Below are 25,600 nucleotides of genomic sequence, written 5' to 3' on the forward strand. Positions count from 1 at the left end.
TCTTCATGATTAAAATAAATTCCCAGTGGCATTCATAAATTTAAATATAAGCCCTGAGATATATCACACAACAGAGTATACGTGAGAATGTCCCAGGACATTCGAATGCTTAACCTGAAGTTATTATATAATTAAGAATAACCCCTCTTAGGTTGTTTCTTTAGGATGCTAACTGTAATTCCACTGTTGGACACTAAGAAAGTCTGAACCTCCTGGCAGCAGGATGACCTCAGAAAGTCTGAAAAGCTTTAATGCCTCACAGTGCCTCTCAATTCTTCATACATATTGTCATATAGTTGTTTTTAAGTGTCAAAATTATACATCACATTGAAAAACATCGGATGGTATGAAACTTATGAAAAAGAAAATATTTTAGGTTATAGTTTCTTTTTCCTAGCACCTAAGCTTCCTTTTACTTCTTTGGTACTGGTATTTTCTGTTAAATAATCTACAGCTATTATAAAGCTCAAACTTATTTGGCATTCCAGGCCTAAATTATACACCAAATGAGGAAGGTTGACCAAGTTCAGCTATCTTTTCTTCAGAATTGATGTTTGTAGTACAGTGAAATCAGCCAAAGCAGATGAAATGATATATCTGGTAGGAAGTACAATGAGTTTTTCATATGAACAAACACTGGAACAGTACCTATGCACTCTGCCATGCTGTTATATAATATAAAAAGATGCCTGAACTCTCAGGTAATTTGTTTAGGCCAGATTTCAGGTGAAGTCTCTTGACCACCCTTGCCCTCCATTTTCCCATCTATAAAACTGGAAGTTCCTCTAAAGGATCCCTAAGGTCTCTTCCAGCTTGAAAGTTCCATGGTAATAACAGATAGTGCATGTATGCTTTAATCACAAATGGTCTGGGAAGGTCCATAAAGCCAACATATCTTTATTCTGTGCCTCGCCCGGCTTGGGTATTGGTATGGTCGAATGTTTCAGCTTGAGCTCTTATTTCTTCATATGCTGCCGCACGTTGGACATCAATAGACCTTTTGGGAGAGGGTGAGTAGAGCTTTATTTTCAAACTTTTTTTGGACAGACTTCTGTGTCTTAGTAACTGTCGTCTTGACTTTTTGGGATCTGGTTTATTTGTCCTTTCCTTTCCTTTGCTTCCATTTGCTCTCCTTCTCTGGTGAAATGCAGATTCTTTGGCTGCACTTTCCTCTGTTCCCTCTGAAGCACAGATTTCAGACCCGTTCGCACCAGAACCTACCCCTCCCACCACAACTGCTGAAATTGCAACTGCTTCAGCTTCTGCCTCAACTACCACCACTGTGACAGCTGTCACTGCTGACGTGGATCTCTTTGGAGGTTAGTCAGTCACATCTCTACTCTTTAATTTTCCTTTCGGGATGGCTCAAATTACCTGCTAGTTAAGGCATCTTTTTACATTATATAACGGCATGGCAGAGTGCATAGGTACTTTTCCAGTGTTTGTTCATATGTAATTATCTTTGCTAAATCCATCAACTTTGTCCCCTTTTGTAGCCGAGGTTGCAATAGGTTAAGCTTGTTTGATCTCAGTTTAGGATTTAAGTTCCTGCCAGAACTCTGATCCCATACATGTTCCTGCCCTGCAGGACTTACATATGAATGAGACAGACTTCTCTGTCATATTCACGTTTGACTTTGGGGCCAGATTAGAACCAGCCCAGAGACTATTTGAAGAATATGGGAGATAAATACTCTTAAATTATTTCTTAATATTTAGGATGAAAAACATGTAAGAATAGCTCAGATTTGGAGTTCTCTAAAGAAAGTTTAGGGGTATGCCTAATTTTTGCAACTTTCAGCTTGTTCTGTCCAAGTTAAAAAAAAGTATCATCTTGGACTTTGGAACTTTGAGACAACATCTGAAGCAGTACTTGACATGCTGATTGAAAACAGGTTTAGGTCAGTCTTTGAAATGATTGTCTAGAAATGTGCTTTCCAAGCAAATGTAAAATACCCTAGACTCTGCCAGTGTAATATTCCTGGACCCGATGAACCATCTGAAGGCAGTTTATTTATATATTTCCATTTGAGTGGAGCTGGTGTCCAAACCTAGAGAAGTGCACATATCAGATACAAATATTGAGTAGTGTTATAGTCATTATAGTTTTGTATTTCTTCATTACCATATAATATCTTTACCAGAGCATTTTGAGAATGTAGTAAGGAATTTAGAGGGAACAAATGATAGGGCAGGAGGGACTTGGCCGGCCCTGGTGGGATCAGTGCCCTCCCCTGGGAAGACACACTTAGGCACTGTCACATACCACTCATCTGCAGCCCTGCCCCAGTCTCTGAGGTTGCCCAGGATAAGTAGTGCTTAGCTGCTTGTCACGGCATTGCAGTCACTGGCTCACAAGGGAGATTTTGTTCTCCTTTACCGTGCTGCCATGCCTACAAGGAGAAGCCTGTTTTCCAAAAAGCAGAGGAGAGAGGGTTACACACCCTTCAATGTTTTATTACAAAGAGTCCCCAAAAAAGAAAGTTGGTTTTTTCAGTTATACCACTGTATCGGAAATCAAAATTTTAAGTTTTAGCTTAAATATATAAAATCAACTTCTTACCTCCCTCTCCGTGCCCCCTTTATTGGTGTTGGGTTTGGGTGGTTTCCCATAGGTTTGTGTTAATAGAAAAACTAGAAGGAAAATGGAAAATGTGGACAGGATAGATAATGATTGTGTGCTGAAATCTTTCTACGGTGTTTGCTATTTAAATTTTTGGTTTCTAGTCCACCTGTTAGGAGTTTGATTACCTCTGAGAAATCAGTCAGCTCTGTTTTGTGTCTCTCATAGCCTCCTCAAATAATAAAACCTAAGATATTTCTCTGAAATAGTCTTTGGGCGGTTATGTGGTTTGTCCTTGTCATTTGTCACTACTTTGATTTTATTTATCAAATAGGAAAATCTTTATGTTTGAATTTTTTTTCATATGACATTCTTTTTTACCTTTGAATACAAGTTTCAAGGACTAGTACTTCAGCCACATAACTTAATGCCAAAGACCAGGACTGCCCTTGTGATCAGTATTCTTCCTAGCCATCTGGCTGGAAAATGAGCAAAGATGAGTTCATCTGCAAATCTCATCATAATCATTCTATTGATCTGCATAATTCTGTGAAGTGTCTCCTGGCCTCTGACAGCTGTCAAAGCTCTATCCTCTGTCTCCAGGTGTCTATATATGTCACTGTTTTCCTGTTATCTTGCATGTGCTTAGTTGGTTTATAAGAAGTCATTTAGAAATTTTACTTTAAATAGAAACATAAACTTAAATCTCTTTGAGCATATTGCGTGACCATTTTAATATATTGTCTCTCTAAATTGGGCAAGTGGGAAAACTCTAATAAGGTCACCAGTTATATTTTGTGTATTCAACTTTAAAACATATCTTCTTCAGGTGGCAAGTAATGTTTATGACAAGTAAGTAGATTTCTATGAAAAGAAGCTTAATGGCTTTCAATTTTAGAAAAATCACTGATTGGTTTCATAATTATGAAATCCAAAAACATTTAAGTTTTTCTGTCTTTTAGTATGATACATGAATTATAGATTTGGAAAATAGAAAATATCTGTTGTTTTTAAAGAAATATTCAAAGTGATATCCACATAGTATTTTAGTCCTATCAATGCAGGTAGTTCATTTAAGTCATTAAAAAATGTCTTTTCAGATACATTTACTAAATGCTTTATTTTTTTTAAGGTAAACTTTTAAGAAATAGAATCTGCTTTTTGTGGTCATGCAGAACAAAATTATAAGGCAATAATATGCTTAACAATTCAGTAAAATACATAGATATTGACAAAAATGAAAGACAAAATATTTAAAAATATCCTATTTTTCATTTATGCAAACTTCACTAACATAACACATTGGTTTATAGCAACCTAGGATTTTCTGAGCACTAGAATGCTCTGTTGGTATTAATTCCTCAACATACCCACAAGGGACCCTTTTAATGAACTTTTGTCAATTTGTGAACAATCCTTCAAGAGGACAGGTCTGTGAGCATAAAACAAAGCACCTAGAAACCAAAGAACTTAGCTCACAAGCCTGACTCCATTTCTACACGTTAATTAGAGAAGTAAGTTAATAGACCTTCCTTAAAGCCAGTACTTAAGTACTTAAGTAAGTACATAATCACTTACAACTAGATTTCCCGTAAGAGTTTTATTATCTGGGGTAAAGGGAACCAGAACGGTGACTTCTGGGCCATTGATGACAATGGTTGTCTTTGTGCTGAGTATAGGAGTGATAAATGGCATATGTGGCTGTAGTAAACTGGAGATCAGTTCTGACTAGGAGAATCAGTAGGTACTGGAAGTTTTGAGAAAGTAGTCATGTGATTAAAAGTATTAGAGGAAAATTCTTTTCAGAGTACTAGAAGGAAAAAAAAAAGAAAAGAAAGAAACAGTAGGTTGCAGCAGTCAGCTCAGTTTGCTGGTGAGGGTTTGGCCCTCTGAGTCCATAAGTATGGAGGAGCAGGAGCATGCATTTCCAGGAAATAGCACTAGTTGAAAAACTGGCAGAATGTAGAAATGAACTGCGAATGGCTAACAGGGGAAAAATAACTGGATTGGAAAAATCTTGGTTTGCAAAACTAGAAAGATAATGCTGCCACTGATAATGGGGGGTGCGGGAGCTAGGTATTAAAAGAAACTTTTCTTGTCTTTTTTTTAAACAACATGAAAATTTATTTTCCCCCACAATTCTGAGGGCTGACTGGGCCCCGTGGGGCAGTTCTCGCTCAGAATCCTTTTTGTGACCACACTTCAACAGTGATGGTGGTGGCATCTGGAGACTCATTCATACCTCCTTCTCCTGGACTGAGCAGACTCAGACAGCTGGGGACTGGAGCTCCTGAGGCTTTTACCTTTAAGAAAAGCTTTGACAGAAGGAGATGAGTTAAGTTCTTAATGTTTAGTCTTAACAAGAGCAGCATTAGAAGGAGATGTGTTGGTGACATGTGGCAGGGGAACCTTTTCCTAAGGGTGGAGCTATAAATACAGATTTCACCTACTTAAACCTAAGTGATAACCTAGAGAGCCCATGAATATCTCCTTGACCCCTGACATGAATACATGTATCATCTTAGAAGGAAGGAATCATTTAATAGAAGGCCTCATGGTACATAACAGTGCAGTACAGTGGGGAAACACACAAACTCCACCAGACAGCTACAGGCCAAATCCAAACTCTGCCATTTGCTGGCTGTATGACCTTGGTCAAGTTATGCGACTTTTTAAAATTTTGACTATATATATATATCTATATATCTATATATATAGATATATATATATATAGTCATGTACAACATGATGTTTTGAAATACATATATATTGTGAAATGGCTAAATCAAGCCAATTAACATATGTATTAGCTCATCAATCATTTCCTATGGTGAGAACACTTAAAATCTTTAAGCCTTGGTTCTCTTATCTACAAAATGAAAGTACTAGAAGTACAAGATAGTTGCAAGATTTAGATTTAATAATGTTGAAACTATGGCTACTGTTTGTTTCTACTCTTCCCTCTATTATTGGCCTCCATTCCAGGTCATATAGGGATGAAAAGAAAAACAGACCTGACAAAGCAGAAAATGTATGGTCCCCTCAACCTCCTCTTATACTTTTCTTGTGTTTTTCTGCCCTTCTCTTAGGGTTTCATGGTGCTTGAAGTCTTCTGGTATCTGGGGATGTAGTTTTGCCTGTCCCTCCATGTAGTTTTCATTCCCCAAAATTATTTATTGGGCCTCCATACATGACATATATTCCCTCAGTATAGCTGAGAGAAGCAGATCAAATTACTCTATATGTTACTTGTGTTTTTATAAAGGCCCTTTGAAATGAGTCTCAAAATTTGGTGCTTTTATATTCCACAAAACACTAGGCCTTGGTGTGTCAATTAAATGGGTGTTGTACCTAGCCCAATTTGGGGCATATGGAGTTCAACTGAGAAGCAAGTATCTTGACTGTAGGACTTCCTAGATCCTAATATCCCAAATAAATCTCTGAGGAGGGGGATAAGGAATATACTGTGTGGCATTTCCCAACCATATTTAACAAATTCTTTCTTTCATTTTTTTTCCTTTGTACTGGGGTTTGAACCCAAGGGTACTTTACCATAATTAACATGGTGTGCTGGCAGAAGTGCATTGGGAATGCATATACCAGCCATTTATTAAGTAGGTATTTTTAAACTGGTCCTGCTGGATGTTAGTGAACTTCCTCCTATAAATAAAAGTGTACTCATTGTCTTATTTTAATCTATCAAAAATAAATCATTTTCCAAAAAACTAGGAAAATACAATATTTTAAAACAACAAATTTAAGTAGAAATGAAGAAATTATAGCATCATGACCTAATTTGTTTATCTTTATTCCTTTAAAATAAGTATTTGATGCTAATTTTCATGGATAGTAAAGACTTAACATTTATGAATAGTTAGTAAACTTTTCATGTTGACAGTATAATTTTGTCTGTACTAGACCATAAAAAATTTTAAAATTAAATTGTCTACATTGCCATCATCTATTTAATATTATTTGCATCAAAAAAAGACATTGTAGTAACACTGAATAAGTATCGCCTGGACATGAAAGTTTAATGGCTTAAATTACATGATAAAATTATTTTTGTATTTTAATTTTCACATCCATTAATTTCTAATGATACATAAAACATGCTTCTCAGAGCCCTTATACAATGAGAATCTGGTTGGATCCTTATAGGCCTCAGCAGTATCGATACTCCTCCATTTGCATGTTAACTAACATGAAGGTGCACAAAGAATAATCGTTTTATGATTGCCAAAAGTGCATGGGCCATAAAAATGCATTTTAAAAAATTCATGTTGTATAAGGGAGCCTTCTTCACAATTTAACTTGGTTCTTTTACTATATTTTCTTCTCTTTTATTCCTTTAATTTCTGTTGTTTTAAAAACCGCGCCCAAGATGCCTTTGCAGCTTCTCCTGGGGAGGCCCCTGCAGCATCCGAAGGGGCCGCCGCACCAGCTACCCCAACCCCCGTAGCGGCAGCACTTGATGCATGCTCAGGAAATGGTGGGTTTACAGTCATGAGCCCGTCTGTTACTTTTCTGTGCTAATGTGAAAACCACGTAGTTAGATGTGGCCATATGTTTTTCTAATTTTGTTTTCTTCTGAGTGTAAACTATCATTCATCATAACTGAATAAATGGTGCCAGCACATAAAACATTAAGACAATGAAGTGCATACTTATCAAAATTGACAATTCCTCACAATTGACAATTTTTGTCAGTGCAAGTATGCTCTCTTAATGTTTGGGTTTTTTTTTTTTTCCTTCTAATGCCATATTGTACTCTTTTGTAACATTGAGTTCAACTATGTCGGCATGTTTTAATGAACTTTCAAAGCTACTGAACTGATTAGATTAAGGAAGCATTTGAAGGATAACAATCACGGATCCTAGACTATAGGCTAATCTCACAACACTTTACAGTGTTTCAGATTCTTAATTTGTGGTACCTATACTATATTTATTTTTTTTTTCTTTAGAAAAACATTCTAGTCACTGACCCCTGCTAATAGGTTAGTAGTTAAATCCAAGCAGCCTGAGGCCTAGCTAGTGTGTAAATGTGTGTAAGCTGTCTCTTACCAGTACTTACACCACTGTCTCTTGTCTCTTTCCTTGCTGATGCTCTGTATGTCTCCACTTTGCTTTCCAAAAGACCCCTTTGCCCCGTCTGAAGGTAGTGCAGAGGCGGCACCAGAGCTGGACCTCTTTGCAATGAAGCCACCTGAGACCAGCGTTCCTGTAGTTACCCCTACAGCTAGCACAGCCCCTCCAGTTCCCGCAACCGCCCCTTCTCCTGCTCCCGCCGCTGCAGCTGCCACTGCTGCCACTACTGCTGCCGCAGCCGTCGCCACCACCACCACCTCCACCACCTCTGCCGCCGCAGCCTCCACCACCGCTCCTCCTGCTCTAGATATCTTTGGTGGTAATTTTTTTGTTCTTGTTGTTGTTGAACTCTTTCCATCTGATGGATTGAATTCTGGTCCTTGAGATGTACTGCGTAGCCAAGCCTTCCTGCATGAATGCCCTGTCACTGAATGGTTCTTTAGAAACCATGTGCTACTTAATTCAGAATTCTGCCAACTGCTCATTCAGAACCGGGGAGTGATGCTGTTTCAGGCTTGGTTTTCAAATTGAGTAAAGGCATGTGTGTTCTTGGTCTTAGATCTGTTTGAGTCTGCTCCTGAAGTTGCTGCAGCGCCTAAGCCAGATGCTGCTCCTAGCATAGACCTGTTTGGTACAGGTAAAAACCAAAGCAATCCTTTGTTTTTCTTTTAATTTAGTTTTCTTAGATATTTTCATGAATAACCTTTGTACTCACCTGTGATAATGCATTTGTTAGATTTGTGACTTTGATTTCAGCTTTCTGCTACTTACTTCTGCTTGGTTTTGGTTTGTTTCACTTTTGGAAGATGCTTTCTCCTCTCCACCACAAGGGGCCTCTCCTGCGCCTGAGAGTACTCTCACTGCTGACCTCTTATCCGGTGAGTGCTTTGCCAGGGCCCAGCCTTCAGAGCTGTCTCATAGGGGTTATACCTGGAGAGGCCCATGCAACAACTTGAGAACAGTCTTATATTCTTTTAAGCTCAGAATCCACTTATGAAAAAGGTCTCATTCTTTGACCCATCACCAATTGATGAGGGTAATATATCCAAGACTGGTAAAAAAAAAGAAAATTTCACATTAAATCTCTGACTTCAAGGAGTTAAATTTTATTTTGTTTGGGAACATATGCATCTTTAAATCTATTTGATTTTCTTTTTTTATTATTGTTTCTTTTTAGTTATACATAATAGTAGAATCTGTTTTGACATAATAAAAACATGGAATCTATCATCTTCTAGTTCAGTCCTAGTACTTCTTTACTTGCTTTTCTTAACTGCTAAGACTGTACACAATCTTCTGCCTGGAGTTAACCATGCAATCTCAAGGTGCCATTTGTCAATGCTCCTGGTTTCATTTTCCTTTGAATGACATGCACTTCGTGTCTGCTTCACTGCAGTGGATGCATTTGCAGCACCATCTCCTGCAACCACTGCCTCTCCAGCAAAGGTGGAGTCTTCAGGCGTGATAGACCTTTTTGGGGGTGCGTATCTCTCCTCCTTTGACATTTAAGGAGTCTCTTATTTTTTTCCAGAGTAGTTTCTAGATCTCCTGTTTCATTATATTTCATCATTTTTTTCTTTTGAAGTAAAGTTACTTCTGTCTCTTAAATGTAAACTTAGTTTTTTTAAGGTCTTTTTTATTTCTTTGCCATCATCTCCTTCATCCTCATCAGATCATCATAATTTTCAGTGCATGACCTAACAAAACCAGATAGTTTTTCATTTGAAGTCTTCATTTTTTTCAACTTTTTTTTCATCCTAATATATAATCACCTGGTTGTAATTTCCTCATACTGTTCTTCCTTGATGATTCTGATCTGTTGGTTAAATCAACATTCCTAAGTTCTTAAAAGTGGTATAAACATAAACCATATAATTAAGAATTGAAAACAAGCCAGCCAAAACTGAAAGCATACATATTTGATGTTACACATTGTGTCATATGGTTTATTTACATTGATTTTAATGTTTTAAAATTCTTCCAAAGAATTGGAAAATGTTTCCCTGATTTAACTATATTCTATTCTTCCTTTATATACCTTAAAACAGGAAGATATATTGAATTAATTGTTAAACTACTTATTTGGATGATAAATCTAAAGTCTTCTGTTAGTAGTCATTTTACAGGAAAAGAGTTTGGAGTGACTTTGTGAAGATCCATAATGTAGATGGCTCTGGGCTAAAATACCATCTTTTGCAAGTTATGCCCACATTGAACATCTACTGCACATTGAGGCATCAAGGATATGCCATGATGAGTACCTGAGGGTTCAGAGATGTCACAATTTCTGATATTCTGCATCTCAAAACTTAGGTCCTGAAGTGCCCAAATACTGAAACTTGATATTTAGGTGCAAGTGGAGTTGCTACTTTTGCAGTTGCATGAATTAAGTTTATTAAAGTTAATGGGGTTCCTAAATATAATATTTTAGAACTCTTTTGAGAGAATAAGCTATTTGGAGGATAATTCAATTCACTCAATCACCATACAGAATGTTGTTTCTATGCATGTCTCTGCATGACATAAAATTACTCTTACTCACTGTACTTACTGTTTACACTCTCTTACTTTTTTGCTGCACAATGGATAATGGATAGATGCATTTGGAAGTAGTGCTTCTGAACCCCAACCTGCACCTCAGGCTGCTTCTAGTTCATCAGCATCGGCAGATCTACTGGCTGGTAATTAATAAAATTAAAATAAAATAATATTTTGTAGAAATATGAATATATTTTATATGTAACATATTACATGAATTGCAGGGTGCATTTCTTTCTTTATTCTTCAAGATATGAAATTGAAAAACAAGCTATTATATAATAGAGGTTGATTACTTCCCAGGATTTAATGAAACTAGTCTTAAATCACAGTTATACACAAGTCACCTTGTGGCTCCTAGTGTGTTCATAATCTGCCTTACTTTCACTCAGCACATTTCTTTTTGTTTACTAAAACAGAAATATGCTTGTGTAGCAATTTTATCTTATGATGCCTATGCCTATATGGTTTTTGAAGGCATTGGTGTGGAAATATACCTTGATGTTTGAGATTTGGTTTTAGAAAGTATAAATCACTCTACAAGAAACTGTTATATAGATTTCTACCACTAAAGTGAAGCAGTTGCTACATATGTCATTTGGGTGATCCCAGCTTAGCAGGACTCTACTGTGCAGATTAACATGATTTGCCTAAAATAATTACTTACTGCTGGCATAGTATAGATAGAATAAAAGAATAATTCAAAGACAGTAAAATTCAAGTATCAGTTACTGATAGTCAGACCTGGAAAATTATTCGTTAAGACCTCAGTAGTAAATTTAGGTTCAGATTACGAATGAACTTGCAAAATGCTGTTGGCTTACATTGTCTAATTTTACTTGTTCACACAACAGGCAGCATAGCAGTAGTACCACAGAGGCCTCAGACCCTCACATGTAGCTTCCCATGTTCCACCCTAGTCCCTCCCCACAAAGGATGCATTTTGGTTCTAAGGTTGACAAGGAGTTGATGTGAGTGTGTTGTGAGTCACATCCGCACAGGGAAGCCACCACATCTAAAATCTCTCAGCTTAAATACCATGGCCACCATGTGGTCCTATATAGGGTAAGTTTCTGGTTTAAATGTAGTTGTAGTCTGTAAATTATAAGTAGTATATGAACAGTCCTGACACCATGTGTAACAGACTTGGAAAGTTTGTTCTTAGACTGGAATTGTGTAGCGACAGATCCTAAGGGACCCTCCTCAACCTTCAGAGATACAGGAAATCTGGCTTGTCAGGTCTTTCCTCAAGAAGCTGGAGGAGGTAGCAACAGCACAGCTGTTAACCTTTCCTTCCCTCAGTAATTCAGTGTGGTTTCTTCAGTCTGTCCTAGGGGCAGCAACATTTCTTTTTCATCTTTCCCATTTTCTCCAGATCCCTTAATCAAACATGACACTCTTATTTGCTAAATCCTCTCATTCCAGTGACAGCCAGATGGTATTTTCCTATCCAATTCAAAGTCAGAGGTTGGTGACAGAGTCAAGAGGTTTAATCCTAGGGGATGAGATTAGGATCTAAAGCATGTCTGGAACAAGTAGACAAGGTTTTGTCACCAATATCAAGTGAAATAGCAGGTGCCTGAGGCCCTGGGAGAAGTATGCAAAGAATTGCAATACTAATTTAAGCCTATTCAACTGACCTGTCCATTCTGAAATCATAGTAAAATGGATTAGAGAAGAGAAAATCAGTGATAAAAGCTACAATACCATTTACATAGGTCTTATTTATTGGTCACTTCCATTTCTTCCTCTGCATCTTATGATTCTTTCAATGGTGGGGAAAGTTGTGTATTTTTCACCTTTCTTGTTTCTGTTTTTTTTTCTATTTAAATCAATTAATATTTAGTGAAAATAGGTATATGTGGGTGTTAATGTCTAATTTGCTTTCAAAACAATTTAATTTATACATATAGGAACATCTGATTTACTTGGCACAGGCAGCTCCTCCTTCACCTTATATCCTGATGTAAGAAATTTTAAATTACTTTTCATTTTGGTAAGGTTTAATTTTAAGGGCCAGTTTCTTCTACTTTCCTCTGTTTTTCTTATTGAAAAACATTGCTCATACTTGTTTCACTACCAAAGCCTCAGGAAGTTATGTTCTTACCCCCCAAAAAATTATCAATATAATTCTATCCTGTGAACTTCCCTAATCTCCTCCCCAGTAAGCCCTGCTAATATACAGAACACAGACATGTTCATTTTCATAGTCTAGCTGATAATAGCTATTTCTGTGTTTTCACATTGCACATTTTTGCTTAATGGACATCAGTAGAACAAATATTTGGAGCTCTGCATTGTGGCAGTTTACAGTGAAACTTGGTACTTTCTTTGTACTTATATATATGTTTTTGTAGGGAAGAATCATCCAAGCCCAAAGTCTGCAAATAAAGAAGAACATTAAAAAGCAAATGAGCCTAATCATAGATAACAAGCCTACAAATTTGGCCAGATTTAAATCTTCATTTGAACCAAAAAGAGAGAGAGAGTAAGAGGAGAGATGTATTTTTTGAAGATTTCTCCAGTTTTATATTATTAGCTGTTAGCAATGAACCTGTTTTGTGAAGAATATAAAAGAAAATAATACATTTACACCATCATGGGATTGGTTATTGGGCTGAGGACTTTCATCTCAGCCTGATTAAGATTAGAATTTTTTTTTTTTGAGAGAGAGAGAGAGAGAGAGAGAGAATTTTAATTTTTAGTTTTTGGCAGACACAACATCTTTATTTGTATGTGGTGCTGAGGATTGAACCCAGGCCTCACACATGCCAGGCTAGCGTGCTACTGCTTGAGCCACATCCCCAGCCCCAAAATTAGAGTTTTTTGAAAAAAATACGTTTACATGTAAAAACAATAAGGGAAAAACTATATATATAATTAAATGTTAAAAAGATTTTAGATATTCTCTCCAAACCATTCTGATTATTTGTAGGATAAAGATATTATTCATGGCAGGTGCAGTGCTGCATCCTATAATACCAGCAGCTGGGGAGGCTGAGGCAGGAGGATCACGAATTCAAAGCCAGCCTCAGCAAAAGTGAGGCACTAAGCAACTCAGTGAGACCCTGCTCTAAATAATACAAAATAGGACTGGGGATGTGGCTCAATGGTCAAGTGCCCTGAGTTCAATCCCTGGTACCCCCCAAAAAAAGAAATAAAGAAAAAAAAAGAAAAGAAAAAATAAAGCTACCTTTTTTGCTCAAGATACACAAACTGAAAATATCAGTGTTTGAAAGATATAGAGATTCTGGATAACAAAGGTAAAAATAGAATGAAGAAAAATTAGATGTATTTGAATAATATGCCTCTGAGGTCACCATCAAGGAGGACAACCATAGACACAAGTCCAAGGTAACTGTACCATAAATCTGTGTTAGGATAGGAAAGTGCCCTGTCCTATCATTAATCCCAAAGACAGGGAACAATGTGAGCCAACTTAATGAAGCCCTTTGTAGTTTTGCATTCCTTCTCTTAACCACATTTTAGCAGAGCCACAGAATTCCTTGAAGTGAGTTTAAAACACCAAAATGTTTCATGTGGAATTAAAAACTAACAACTTCTACTAAGGGAAGGTGTGCGGAGGGCCTACTAGTTCTTCCATCCTGTGTAGGAGTAGTAACCAATCTGAAAGCATCAGACAGCAGGCTCCGAGACAACTGCCCCTAGAAAATACTATTTCAGACCCATTAGTGGAATGTATTAATAACTGATTGCATCACTGACAATACATGAAACAATATCATCTTTACATTAATGGAGCAAATGTTAGGTTTCAGGATAGTATTGTGGAAGTGTTATTATTTACCAGCAGTTTTAAATTTTCACTCTCCTGACCAAGATGATGTGATGTTTAGGTATATTATGATGCTCAGGTTCAATGTATCTGTATTAATAGTACTTCATTAATTGCCTATGTTGTTTCCCTTTGGAAAGATACATCTGTAAGCCTAATCATCTGTGATTAAAAACACCATATCTGCAGATGGTTGAGGCCCTGACGGTAGTTGACTATTCAGCTATCGCAGGACAGTTCATATATGGGACATCTAGAAGCCCATTTGTTATTATCCTATTTCCAATTCCAGTCTATAGAGCATCTTTCTTAATATCACTTAGAACCATGCAGAAAGATAATGGTTTGGGTTTTTCTATTATTTACCTCTATTTCATGGCTACAAAGCTTCAGTTACTTAACAGAAGTTTCCCAAGCTCCTCATTTCCTGTTTAGTTCTTTATATAGTATAGCAATAGTGGATCTCTTCTTTCAAATAACCAATTGATCATTTTATATCACTTAATATATATTTAATTACCCTAGACCTGTGAGAGCATATACTTCATAAGAACTGAGTATACTGAAGCCAGCCATGGTGGTACATACCTGTAATACCTTCTACTTGGGAGGCTGAGGCAAGAAGATTACAAGTTCAAGGCCAGACTGGGCGACTTAGCAAGACCCTATCTGAAAATAATAAAATAAAAAGGGCTGGGAATGCAGCTCAGTGTAGAGTATGCCTGAGTTTAATCCCCAATGCCAGAGGAAGAGGGGGCTGAATATCAGGCAAAAAAAAAATTATCCTTCCAGATGTATGTTTATGAACCCAAACAAGGATAAACTCCAACCTTATTCCTGGGTGTGAGAAACAACAGTCCATGTTGTGCAGTGCCAAGGAGCCGGGCTCTGGAAGATTCTTCAGTGGAATCCTGGATCTGTCAAAACATGACCTTGGGTGCATTATTTAATCTCTCTGACCTCAGTTTTCTCATCTGTTAAACCTTTTGGGGTGGTTGTAAGGACTAAATTAGCTAAATTAAATGTATGTTTTAGATTGAACCATATGAAATTACTGTTTTTGTGAGATCTCAATGATCAAATTTAGGCAGTTCATGTGTTTCAAATGGTTCTACCTAAAAAAGAATGTTTACAACAATGCCTGGCCCTTGGGGAGCCTCATGCCAATGTCGGCTTTACAGTTCACTTCCTTAGAAGAGGCACTGATTTTTTTCAGGGACCATTATTATTTATTTGCCTGTAGATTTGGTGTTGGCTTCAAGTGAAACACATTAGCACTAAGCAGATGAACCCTGTAAGAAGGTATGCTTTTTCCTTTTCTTTCTGCTGAATCTTGGCTAAGTTTCTCAGTTTCTCTGTAGTCACTTCCTCCAGCCATGGAATGGTAGTGTTCCAAAGATAGATCCTACATCCTAAGGTACTTTCCAATACTACTACACTGTGATTCTGGAATATAGTGTTCTTTCCTTGGCCAAGTTTTCAGAAATCCAATCAAGTGCAGCTATCACATTCACTATAACAAGTACACCATATAACAATAGTGTAAATTGCCCACAGCCATATTTAGTTAGAGGAATAAGGTAATGTTTTTTTTAAAAAAAAAAATCAGCATTAACACAGCCACCCATCTCCCTAAAAACAAAGCAGTTACATAAAAAAAATAATAGTTACTTCTAGCCTGTCTTTTCTCCATGTAATTGGTTTTTAGGGATCTGGAAAATATATTTTCCTCAGTAAAGAAATCTAGAAGTGACACTAATGTCACTCAAATACTAAAATGTGACCACTGTGAAGTTGAAAATGACCATTTTCTAATAAGGAACAATTTATCCAAACTCATGATTTTGTTTGTTTGCTGTGAAACTGGGGGTTAAAACCAGGGCATCACAGATACTAAACAAATGTTCTACCACCAAGCCACATCCCCTATATAGACCTTGTTTTGATACAGGTCTATATAGGTTGCCTAGGGTCTTGATTTTCAGTCCTCCTATCTCCTCAGCCTCCTGAGTAATTGGGATTACAGAGTTGTGCCACCACACCCAGTTGAATTTTTTTCATGTATGTATACAAGGAAAGCATAAACCCAAGTCACTGTCCATTTCCAGGAACAGCAAGGCATAAATATTATGCTACCTCCTTTAAAAAAAATTGGAGAGTTTAATGGACGTTATTTTCAAAATTATAAATTTGTTTTATATAAATTTGAATGTAACTTTAGTGAATTTTTTTGAATCATTGTGTTTTTGCAAACTGTGAAGAAGAGATGATGTAGCTAGTTTTGAAAGAAATGTATGTTTGTACTGTGTATAACAAAGACTTCTAATAGTAATTAATTCTTTTGATAGAATATCAATTGGTGCCTTAAGAAATCATGTGATGGGAATTTAGAGTATTTGCCTACCATGTGCAGAACCCTGGATTTGATCCCCAGCATGGGGCAGGTTGGGGGTACATTGCACAAGAAGGGAAGGAGCAAAAAACGAAGAGAAAAAACGTATTTCCTTCATAGGTTGCGTATTTTCATACAGAAGCAATACATAATAACTTCTTTCTGTTGCTTGAAAAAAGTCATTTTCTTCCAACCTTCAAAGATCAAATATTTAATTGGTGGTTTGGTTAATTTTCACCAATCTTTAATATCTCCTTATCTTCCATACTCAAAAATGTCCTTTATTCACCAAACATAATTCAATGTCTTAGGCACTGTGCTGAATATTCGTGAAAAGACAAGAAAAAAAGATACAGCTTCCAACTCCACAATACCATCTCTGGGTTTTGGGTTTGGAGAGCATGGGTATAAAGATATATGATGAGGATCTGGAGATTATATTATAAACTCCTTATAAGGAGTAAAGTGGAGCTATATACCAGGCACTAAAGACAATGGTGTGAATATGGGATGTGGGTGGTGGGTGGTGGAATGCAGCTGGCAGCAGTGGGTGGCAGGATAAGGCAAGGAAGATCTCCCAGAGCAGGCATGTGGCACAGGGAATGGTGGTGATAATGCAGCCCAGGGATGATGAGGGGCCAGTGGGCAGACATGGACGGGGCGACTGCTCTACAAAGGAATTCACGTTAAAGAAAGCTGAAAGCTTTGAGAAAAGTAACTTTCAACATTTTCTACTCAAAAAGATCATGCTGGGTGCACTGCAGAAGCTGGATGGGAGGAGGTTCACACTAGAGACAGGACCTCCCACCACCCCCATATTTATAAATCTCAAGAGCAGTGATGGAAGGGACCTATTCTTGGTAACAACGTTAGACCTAAAACATATATGAAAAATATTAAGGAGGATTTGATGCGTGTTTTTCTAAGTTATATTTTATTATACTACACCAATGTGTGCAACTAATACTTGGTATTGATTTGAAGAAATGTAAAATGTCCATGTAATGAAAAATCATTATCTGAATTTTAACCCTAATGATATTTTCTTTGTTTTATGTTCTACATTATAATAACTGATTTGGATGCCACAGGTTTTCTTAATAAGGGTATATATTCTTGGGCTGGGGTTGTGGCTCAGCAGTATAGCACTCACCCAGCACGTGAGAGGCCCTGGATTCAATCCTTAGCACCACATAAAGATAAATAAATAAAATAAAGGTATTGTGTCCAACTACAACTAAAAAATAAATAAATATTTTAAAAATAAGGGTATATATTCTTATGTGCTATCTTGTTCATAATCAAATTAAGTCTCTAACTAATACATGGCATATTAAGATACTTGGAAACCTTTTTTAAAAATTCCCCAGTTTCACTAATCTACATGAGTTCATTTCCTTTTCAGTTTTTTTTTTTTTCTGTTGTTATGGCTTTTACCCACCTCTCACTGTTTTTGCTTATATTTTTCTGCAACTATTTTTTTTTCAGGATTTGGGGGTTCTTTCATGGCCCCTTCTCCATCACCAGTGACTCCAGCTCAGAATAATCTGCTACAGCCCAATTTTGAGGCAGCTTTCGGAACAACACCTTCAACGTCTGGCAGCAGCTCCTTTGATCCTTCAGGTAAGGCAGTGATTTTCAAACACTTTTGTCATTTATTCTGATAAATAAAATGCACCACCTAAAGTTCATGCATTTTCAGGAAATTTACAACAGGAAAATACTGAGTGATAACCTGGTGCTAAAACTTCACAAAATCTCTCATTCTATACCTTAAATCAAAATTTCCAATACATCTTGGTAGCCTTAAGAATAACTGAAATCCTTTCTGTTTCTGTTTTCTTTTTTTTTTAGCAGAAATCTAATTTAACATGCACATCATCTATATGCATGAGTGTACATGCACATGATTTATAGCTGGTAAAGGGAAAACAAGTGCTTTGCACTCAATCTTTGTACAGTCCCTGAATATGAGGACACCCCTCCCCTTGCTGTTGCTTACACCTTGTGAAGCTTGCATGGCCCTCAGTTTTATAAAGTGAGACACAAGTAGTTTCTTTGCTGCCTTTAACCTTTCGTCACTGCTGTCACTCTGTTTGTATTCTCTTCCATTCTCTACTCTTCCCACGCTGGGTCCTTACTACAAATTTTCAATTGGTGAGTTTTTGGCAATTAAATGTGTTTCAGAAACACCCTAAATCTACTCCTTGCCTGACAATTTGGTTGCTTCTATTGCCAGTGCCTACTTGAATGTTGTCCTTCTTTACTTTAGAGTTACTGTATTGTGTTTCTCATAGATATGTATAACTTTTTGATAAAATTCAACAACCACAAAGTTTTTTATGTAGCTATTAGCAATATCTCATGAAAACCCTGAGTCTGTATTTTGAATGGTCTTTCTGTATTCTAGGATGCGAATAAGTATACATGTTATGTGGTGGTGATCAGGAACTACCACGGATGGCATTTTATTTCTAATATCTAAAATACCTTTTAATTTAAACAGTCCCTAAAAGTAGAACCAAAATTAATTTCAGTTATGAGAGGAAAATTAACATTACTACTTCTTAAGTCAACTGTTTTTCAGATACTTATCTCTAGTTGCCAACCATTAGATCAGCTTTTATTTTGATATTAATTTCATAGAAGACTCAATCTTCTTTACTCATTTAAGAATAATTTTTAAAGTACACATCTTAGGTTTCCAGAGTAAATAATTTAGGTTTTGCTGTAAATCACTACCATTTTGAATAAAAAGTGCTTTAGTGGTTGTTTTTAACAAGAGTAGCAATGGTTACCACTTATTGAGTGCCTACACAAAGCAAGCATTATAATAAAAATATAAGTATATATATTTAACTTAATCTTCACAACAAAGCTATATATTAGTGGTACTCTTCACGTTTACAGATAAGAAAACTAAAAGCTCAGAGAATAGCTTTCTCAGGGTCTCACAGCTGGTGAGACATGCAGCTGAATTGCAGCCCCAATCTGTGTTCTTTCCTGTACATTATACAGCTTTTTTTTTTCCCATTTTTCCATCTTTGTTCATGTCCATTAGTATTTCCATACTTTCTGAGTAGACATATATAGATATGTTCTTAGTGTTCTAGTCATGAAAAGAGTGAATTACATGCCTTCTTTTATAAGAATGTATATTCACTTATTTCCATAATTTTTCAAGATAATAACTCTTTGATTTTGAACATGGCTCATTTTTCAATTATTCTGAACCTGGTCTATTTGATTTCCAGTTTTTGATGGTCTAGGTGATCTTCTGATGCCAACCATGGCACCAGCCGGGCAGCCTGCACCTGTCTCAATGATACCACCCAGTCCTGCAATGGCAGCCAGCAAAGCCCTTGGGAGTGACCTTGATTCATCTCTTGCCAGCTTAGTAGGCAGTGAGTAGTTTCGTTTTCTTTAACTGAAGCATATGTTAATTGGTTTTTCTGTCTTTTCGTGTTTTGTTTCGGGTTTCACTCATAGGTAAATTTATCAAGGATTGGATAGAAATTCTTAGTGTTTCATACTATACAGTTCCTCGGGAGGTAAAAACTTGCTACTGCATTTTCTCATAAACAGTATGTATGACACTTTAAAAAAAAACCTCAGGGTAATTCACCATGTTAATAAGCTAAGTAAGAAAAGCATATGATTATCTTTCTTGTATTTTATTTATTTATTTAATTAGGTACATATGACAACAGAATGCATTTTGATTCATTGTACAAAATTGCAGCATAACTTTTTATTTCTCTGGCTGCACACCATATAGCATCTCACTATATGTGCAGTCATACATGTATCCAGGGTAATGATATCCATCTCATTCTACCATCTTACCTGCCCCCATACTCCCTCCATTGCCATTCCTCCCTTTACCTAATCAAAGTTCTTCCATTTTTCCCATGCCCCCCCCCGCCTTTATGGATCAGCATCCACTTATCAGAGAGAATACATCTATTTTTGGTTTGGGGGGATTGGCTTACTTTGCTTAGCATGATATTCTCCAACTCCATTTATTTACCTCAAAATGCCATAATTTTATTCTCTTTTAACTCTGAGTAATATTCCATTATGTATATACACCACAATTTCTTTATCCATTCATCTACTGAAGGGCATCTAGGTTGCTTTCACACTTTAGCTATTGTAAACTGAGCTGCTATAAACATTGATGTGGCTGCATTACCATACTATGCTGATTTTAAGTCCTTTGGGTATAGACCAAGGAGTGGCATAGCTGGGTCAAATGGTGGTTCCATTCCAGGTTTTCTAAGGACTCTCCATACTGTTTTCCAGATTGGCTGTACCAATTTGCAGTCCCAGCAACAATGTATGAGCATGCCTTTTCCTGTACATCCTTGCCAGTGCTTATTGTTTGAATTCTTGATAACTGCCATTCTGACTGGTGTGAGATGAAATCTTAGAGTAGTTTGATTTGCATTTCTCTAATTACTAGAGATGTTGAACATTTTACTCTAAGTCATCAAAAAGATAGTTAAGGAGCATACACAAGTGTGAAACCAAGTTCATTATGCATAATAAGTACTTAATTCTCCATCCATTTGAAAATTAGAATACAATAAATTATATTAAATGCAGAATATTTACAAGTTATGCATCTGAGTTTCAGTCATTCATTTAACAAATATTTATTCTATATCAGGCATTCTTCCAGGATTTAGAGATAAGTCATGAAGAAAATAGATACTATTTCTACCCTTATGGCCATTGGGAAGGGCAGAGACAAACAGTAAATAATTGAAAACAGGCAAATTCTATAGTATGTGGAGTCACAACTGCCATGGAGAGAAACAGAACAGGCAGAGGGGAAGTGGGAGCACTACAGATAGTAGAAGCCTTACCAAGAAAGTAAAATTTGAGCAAAAAATTGAAGGTAAAGGAGTAAACTATGTAGCTATATGAAGGACAGCATTTACAGGCCAAGGAAGAAGTCAGTGCAAAGACATTGGGGCACAAGATAGCCTGGCAATTTCGAGGAATATGAAGGAGACTTGAGGCTGGAACTGGATAATGAAGGAGTAAGGCCTAGGTGATGAGGGCAGTTATAACAAAGATTGACCTTTCCTTTTAACTCTGAATTTTAATTTCCATTAAGGTGAATGGGTTTACCATTGCAGATATCTTTCATGACTCCAGACAGTATCAAAACCTTAGCAGATCACTGATACAGACTTCTTTAACCTATGCATCGTCCTGTGTACAAGCTTTTTGTTTTTCATTTGTTGCTCTTGTTTGGGGCATCTGTGAAAATGCTTTCATGACACCCAGGGAGAAGATAATTGAATGTTTCCTTCAACTCAATGGGGAGATTTCATGTGTTGAATACTATAATATACCACCTAAGTCCCCCTTCGTAAATAAAGAACTCATATCCTATGGTAGTGTAAGAGTGTTCAACCAACAGCCCCCAGCTTCAACCGTCTTTGAGAATTATCTCAGCCGAAAAAAACTAATCCACTCCAGGAATGACTAAACAGTCTTGAAAAATAACAAATTTGGAGGATTCACATCTCCTAATTTCAGAATTTCTTCAAAGCTATAGTAGTCAAGACAAATGATGCTGACATAGCAGTAGACGAATAGATCAATAAATAAAAAGCCCAGAAACAAACCTTCATGTGTATAGACAAAATCAATTTTGACAAGAATGCCAAAACCATTCAATGAGGGAAAAGCTAATATTTTTAATAACTTGTGTTGAAATAACACAAGCCTCATGCTTGATAGCCTCATGCCAAAGAATGAAATTAACTCTTTATATCACCCACAAAAGCCAATTCAAAAGGAATCAAAGATATAAATGTAAACTATGAAACTCTCAGAAGACAACTTAGACATAAATCTTCATGACTTTGGATTAGGCAGTGGCTTCTTAGATACAATACCTAAAACACGAGCAACCAAAAATAAAAAGATTAATAGGAATTCATCAAAATCAAAAATTTTTGTGCACAGATGATACCATCAGGAAAATAAAAAGGGGGGTAGGAAAGATAGTAGAATAATCAGACGTATGTATGTAACTATATAACCAGTGTGATTATACATCATGTACCACCAGAAGAATGAGAAATTATACTCTATTATATATGATGTATCAAAGTGCACTCTAAGGTCATGCATAACTGATTAAAACAAACTTTAAAAATGTTTTTAAAAGCAAACACATATTTCCTAAAGGTCTTTATAAATGTATAGGGGATTTTTACAGTTCAATAATAACAAAATAAATAACAGTGTAAAAATTGGCAAAGGACTCAAATAGTCATTTCTTCAAAAAAAAGTTATAAAAGTAGCCAGTCAGTATGTAGAAAGATATTGAACATCATTAGCCATAACTCACTTGAAACTAATGTTTGAAATATGATATGTCAAGAGCTTTGTAAGGTTTTGAACAACCAATTAAAAAAAAATTAAACAAACAAACAAAAAAAGACCACAATGACAAAACACTTCACAACCACTAGGATGTATATAATAAAAAAGACAGATAACAAGTGTAGATGAGAATGTGGAGAAATTAAAACCCTCCAGTATTGCTTATGAGAAGGTAACACAGTAAAAGTGCTATGAAAAGAAGTCTCACAGGTCCTCAATGTGTTAGCGCAGAGTTACCAGACGACTCAGCAATTTTACTCCTATGTATATGGAGTGGAAATGAAAATACAGATCTATACAAAAACACGTACACAAATGTTCACAGCATTATTACTTATGATAGCCAAAAAGTAGAAGCATTCAGTGAATGAATGGGTACACAAAAGAAGTATACATACAAAATGCATATTATTTGTATTTAAAAAGAAGGATGTTCTGAAACTTGCTACATCATGGATAAACCATGAAGTTATTACACTAAGAGAAATAAAGCAGGCCCCAAATACCACACATGACATGATATCGTTGATAAGAAGTGTCCAATAGGAAAATGGGCAGAGGCTAGAGGCAGAGAGAAAAGGGAGAAAGAGGAGTAACCACCAATGAGCACGGGGTTTTCATTTGAGATGGTGTAAATATTCTAAAATTCTTTGATGGTTGCACAATTCTGTGAACACACTAAAAGTATTGAATCGTGCACTTTAAAAGGTGAATTTTGTGATGTGAATTATATCTCAGCAAAAAAAAAAATGTTTTTAAAAATACTTCCCAGTGTTAGCCAAAGCTTCTGTAGAGACTGAATCTCCGTCTCGCCCAGTGGCAGTTCCTCCTCTTCTCTTCCAATATTGTGTGCTGATTATTTCAGAACCTTCCTTGTAGGCACCTGGCTGCAGTAATGCTGGGCCTCAGCTTACAGGCCTATCTGCCACAGAAATGCAGAAGGGGTTGAGTACACACATCTGTAACACATCTGCTTATTTTTGCCTTTTTTGCATCAACAGGCATAAATATCTGGTTCAGCTTTTTCATTGTTTAATACATAGAGATTTAGAGTTTAGTCTTGTTTTGAAAAAAAATTTAAATGTGAAATTTCTTTATCTTTCACAAACAAAAATGACAAGCCAAGCCTGCTGGCACATGTAGTCCTAGCTGCTTGGAAGGGTGAGGCAAGAGAATCCCTTGAGCCTAGGAGTTTGAGGCCAGCATAAGCAATACAGTGAAACATTGTCTCTTTAAAAAGAATAAATAAAGACTGAAATTATGTGTAATGGTTTCTGTATTTGGTGTTCTGAGTTATAGAATAACACTTTATTATATTTTGTGATGTCAAGATTTGGACGAAATAAATATTAATGTTCTCTAACAAATCAACCTGCATTTATTAGGACCTTTGTACTGGCTGTTAACTCCAGCTAGAAAGCTCTAGGTTGTAGGAAATGAGGGTCAGGAAACCTAGATTTGGAAGCAACATTTTATCGGTGCCACAGCTCAGAGGGATAATTCCCAAAGTCTGAGTTCAAGCACAGCAGGACTTTTACTTTTTTTTTTTTTAATTATTGTTTGTTCAAAACATTATGTCAAGGACTTTTTCTTTTGTACATAAACAAGTTTGGGGTACATCAAGACAAGGGAGTTTGTGCAATTTTTTTTTTTTAAAGAAAGAGTGAGAGAGGAGAGAGAGAGAGAGAGAATTTTTTTTTAATATTTATTTTTTGTTCTCAGCAGACACAAGACCTTTGTTATTATGTGATGCTCTACATTCCTTGTATGGGTACAAGCTTGTCAACAACCTAAGGACTCAGCTCATACAGCCTAGGGACTTTTACTGCACTGAACCCAAAGGGGGATTGTTCTCTCCCCACTACATTATTTCCTGCTTCTAGTACTGCAGGTAGCTGTTACCTGCTGCAAAGCCTCTATGGTTAAATGTCAGTAAGCAGAGCCAGTGTGTCTGTGTGCAAAACCACAGCTTGTCAGCTTTTAAACTGGTATTGTTCATGTTCTGTTCTTTGACTTTTCTTCACTGTATTTCCCAATTGCCCAGAACAATGTCTGATATAAGTAAGCTCATTAAATCTTTGCTGAATTAATAAATGAATGGAAATTAGAGTAGAATGATCGAGCCAGCTGGATAGGGGTTTTAAGACTACCCCCACATCCACGGATACACTAGGATTCACAGGACTCAGCACACAATTATACTTACAGCTGAGATTTATGACAGCAGCATAGTTAGGTTGCACAGCTGGATCATGAGGAGAATGACTCTGGTAAAATATATATGCAGACTTATTATGTTCTCTCTTTTCTATGAGGACATGTTTAGCCCGAAACCAGTGCTGGCTTCATGAAGGAAGGTTTGTAATATGAGAAACCTCTAGGGAGTTTTGAATTAAAGAGACAAGACTCTAATTACCTTTAAACCAGCTCCAAGCTTCAAGCTACCTATTATGGTAGTGAAGTTTACTGAAGAGAGAGAGAGAGAGAGAGAGAGAGAGAGAGAGAGAGAGAGAGAGAGAGAGAGAGAGAGAGAGAACATGAACATGCCAGGGGGTGGACTTTTATTGGGGAACAAAAAATTCTGGGGAAAATCCCATCCAATGAAGATTAAGGGGGGCAGTGTTCTAAGGTCAGGGGTGACGATTGGGTCTTCAGGGTAGTGGTCAGACACGCCTCCACACAGACAAGCCCTGGGACCTGAGAAGGGTAGAGAAAGCTCTGGACACAAGACGTGCCTAAGTGCCTCTCGCCCAGCCAGGGAGGTAACTCAAATCACGTTTGAGGATGGCCTCCCACAGAGAGGAGCACACTC

At 36.8% G+C, this 25,600-nt stretch overlaps 1 protein-coding gene across 14 annotated transcripts in view; it reads left to right on the forward strand.

The window, feature by feature from the left end:
- Positions 1-25,600, forward strand: part of Snap91 (synaptosome associated protein 91) — a 123,210-nt gene that overhangs the window by 82,404 nt on the left and 15,206 nt on the right. For 6 of the 14 annotated variants that reach the window (XM_078019658.1, XM_078019660.1, XM_040283023.2 and 3 more), the window contains exons 14-23: positions 996-1,010; positions 1,152-1,319; positions 6,948-7,055; positions 7,704-7,973; positions 8,214-8,291; positions 8,461-8,532; positions 9,051-9,134; positions 10,252-10,335; positions 17,869-18,003; positions 19,635-19,784. In XM_078019658.1, coding sequence (XP_077875784.1) covers positions 996-1,010; positions 1,152-1,319; positions 6,948-7,055; positions 7,704-7,973; positions 8,214-8,291; positions 8,461-8,532; positions 9,051-9,134; positions 10,252-10,335; positions 17,869-18,003; positions 19,635-19,784 — 1,164 coding nt within the window. The remainder of the gene's footprint in view (positions 1-995; positions 1,011-1,151; positions 1,320-6,947; positions 7,056-7,703; positions 7,974-8,213; positions 8,292-8,460; positions 8,533-9,050; positions 9,135-10,251; positions 10,336-17,868; positions 18,004-19,634; positions 19,785-25,600) is intronic. The other 8 variants (XM_040283026.2, XM_040283030.2, XM_040283035.2 and 5 more) reach the window with 8 other exon arrangements.

This window comes from Ictidomys tridecemlineatus, chromosome 8, assembly GCF_052094955.1.
Source record: "Ictidomys tridecemlineatus isolate mIctTri1 chromosome 8, mIctTri1.hap1, whole genome shotgun sequence".
In the NCBI taxonomy this organism is placed as follows: domain Eukaryota; kingdom Metazoa; phylum Chordata; class Mammalia; order Rodentia; family Sciuridae; genus Ictidomys; species Ictidomys tridecemlineatus.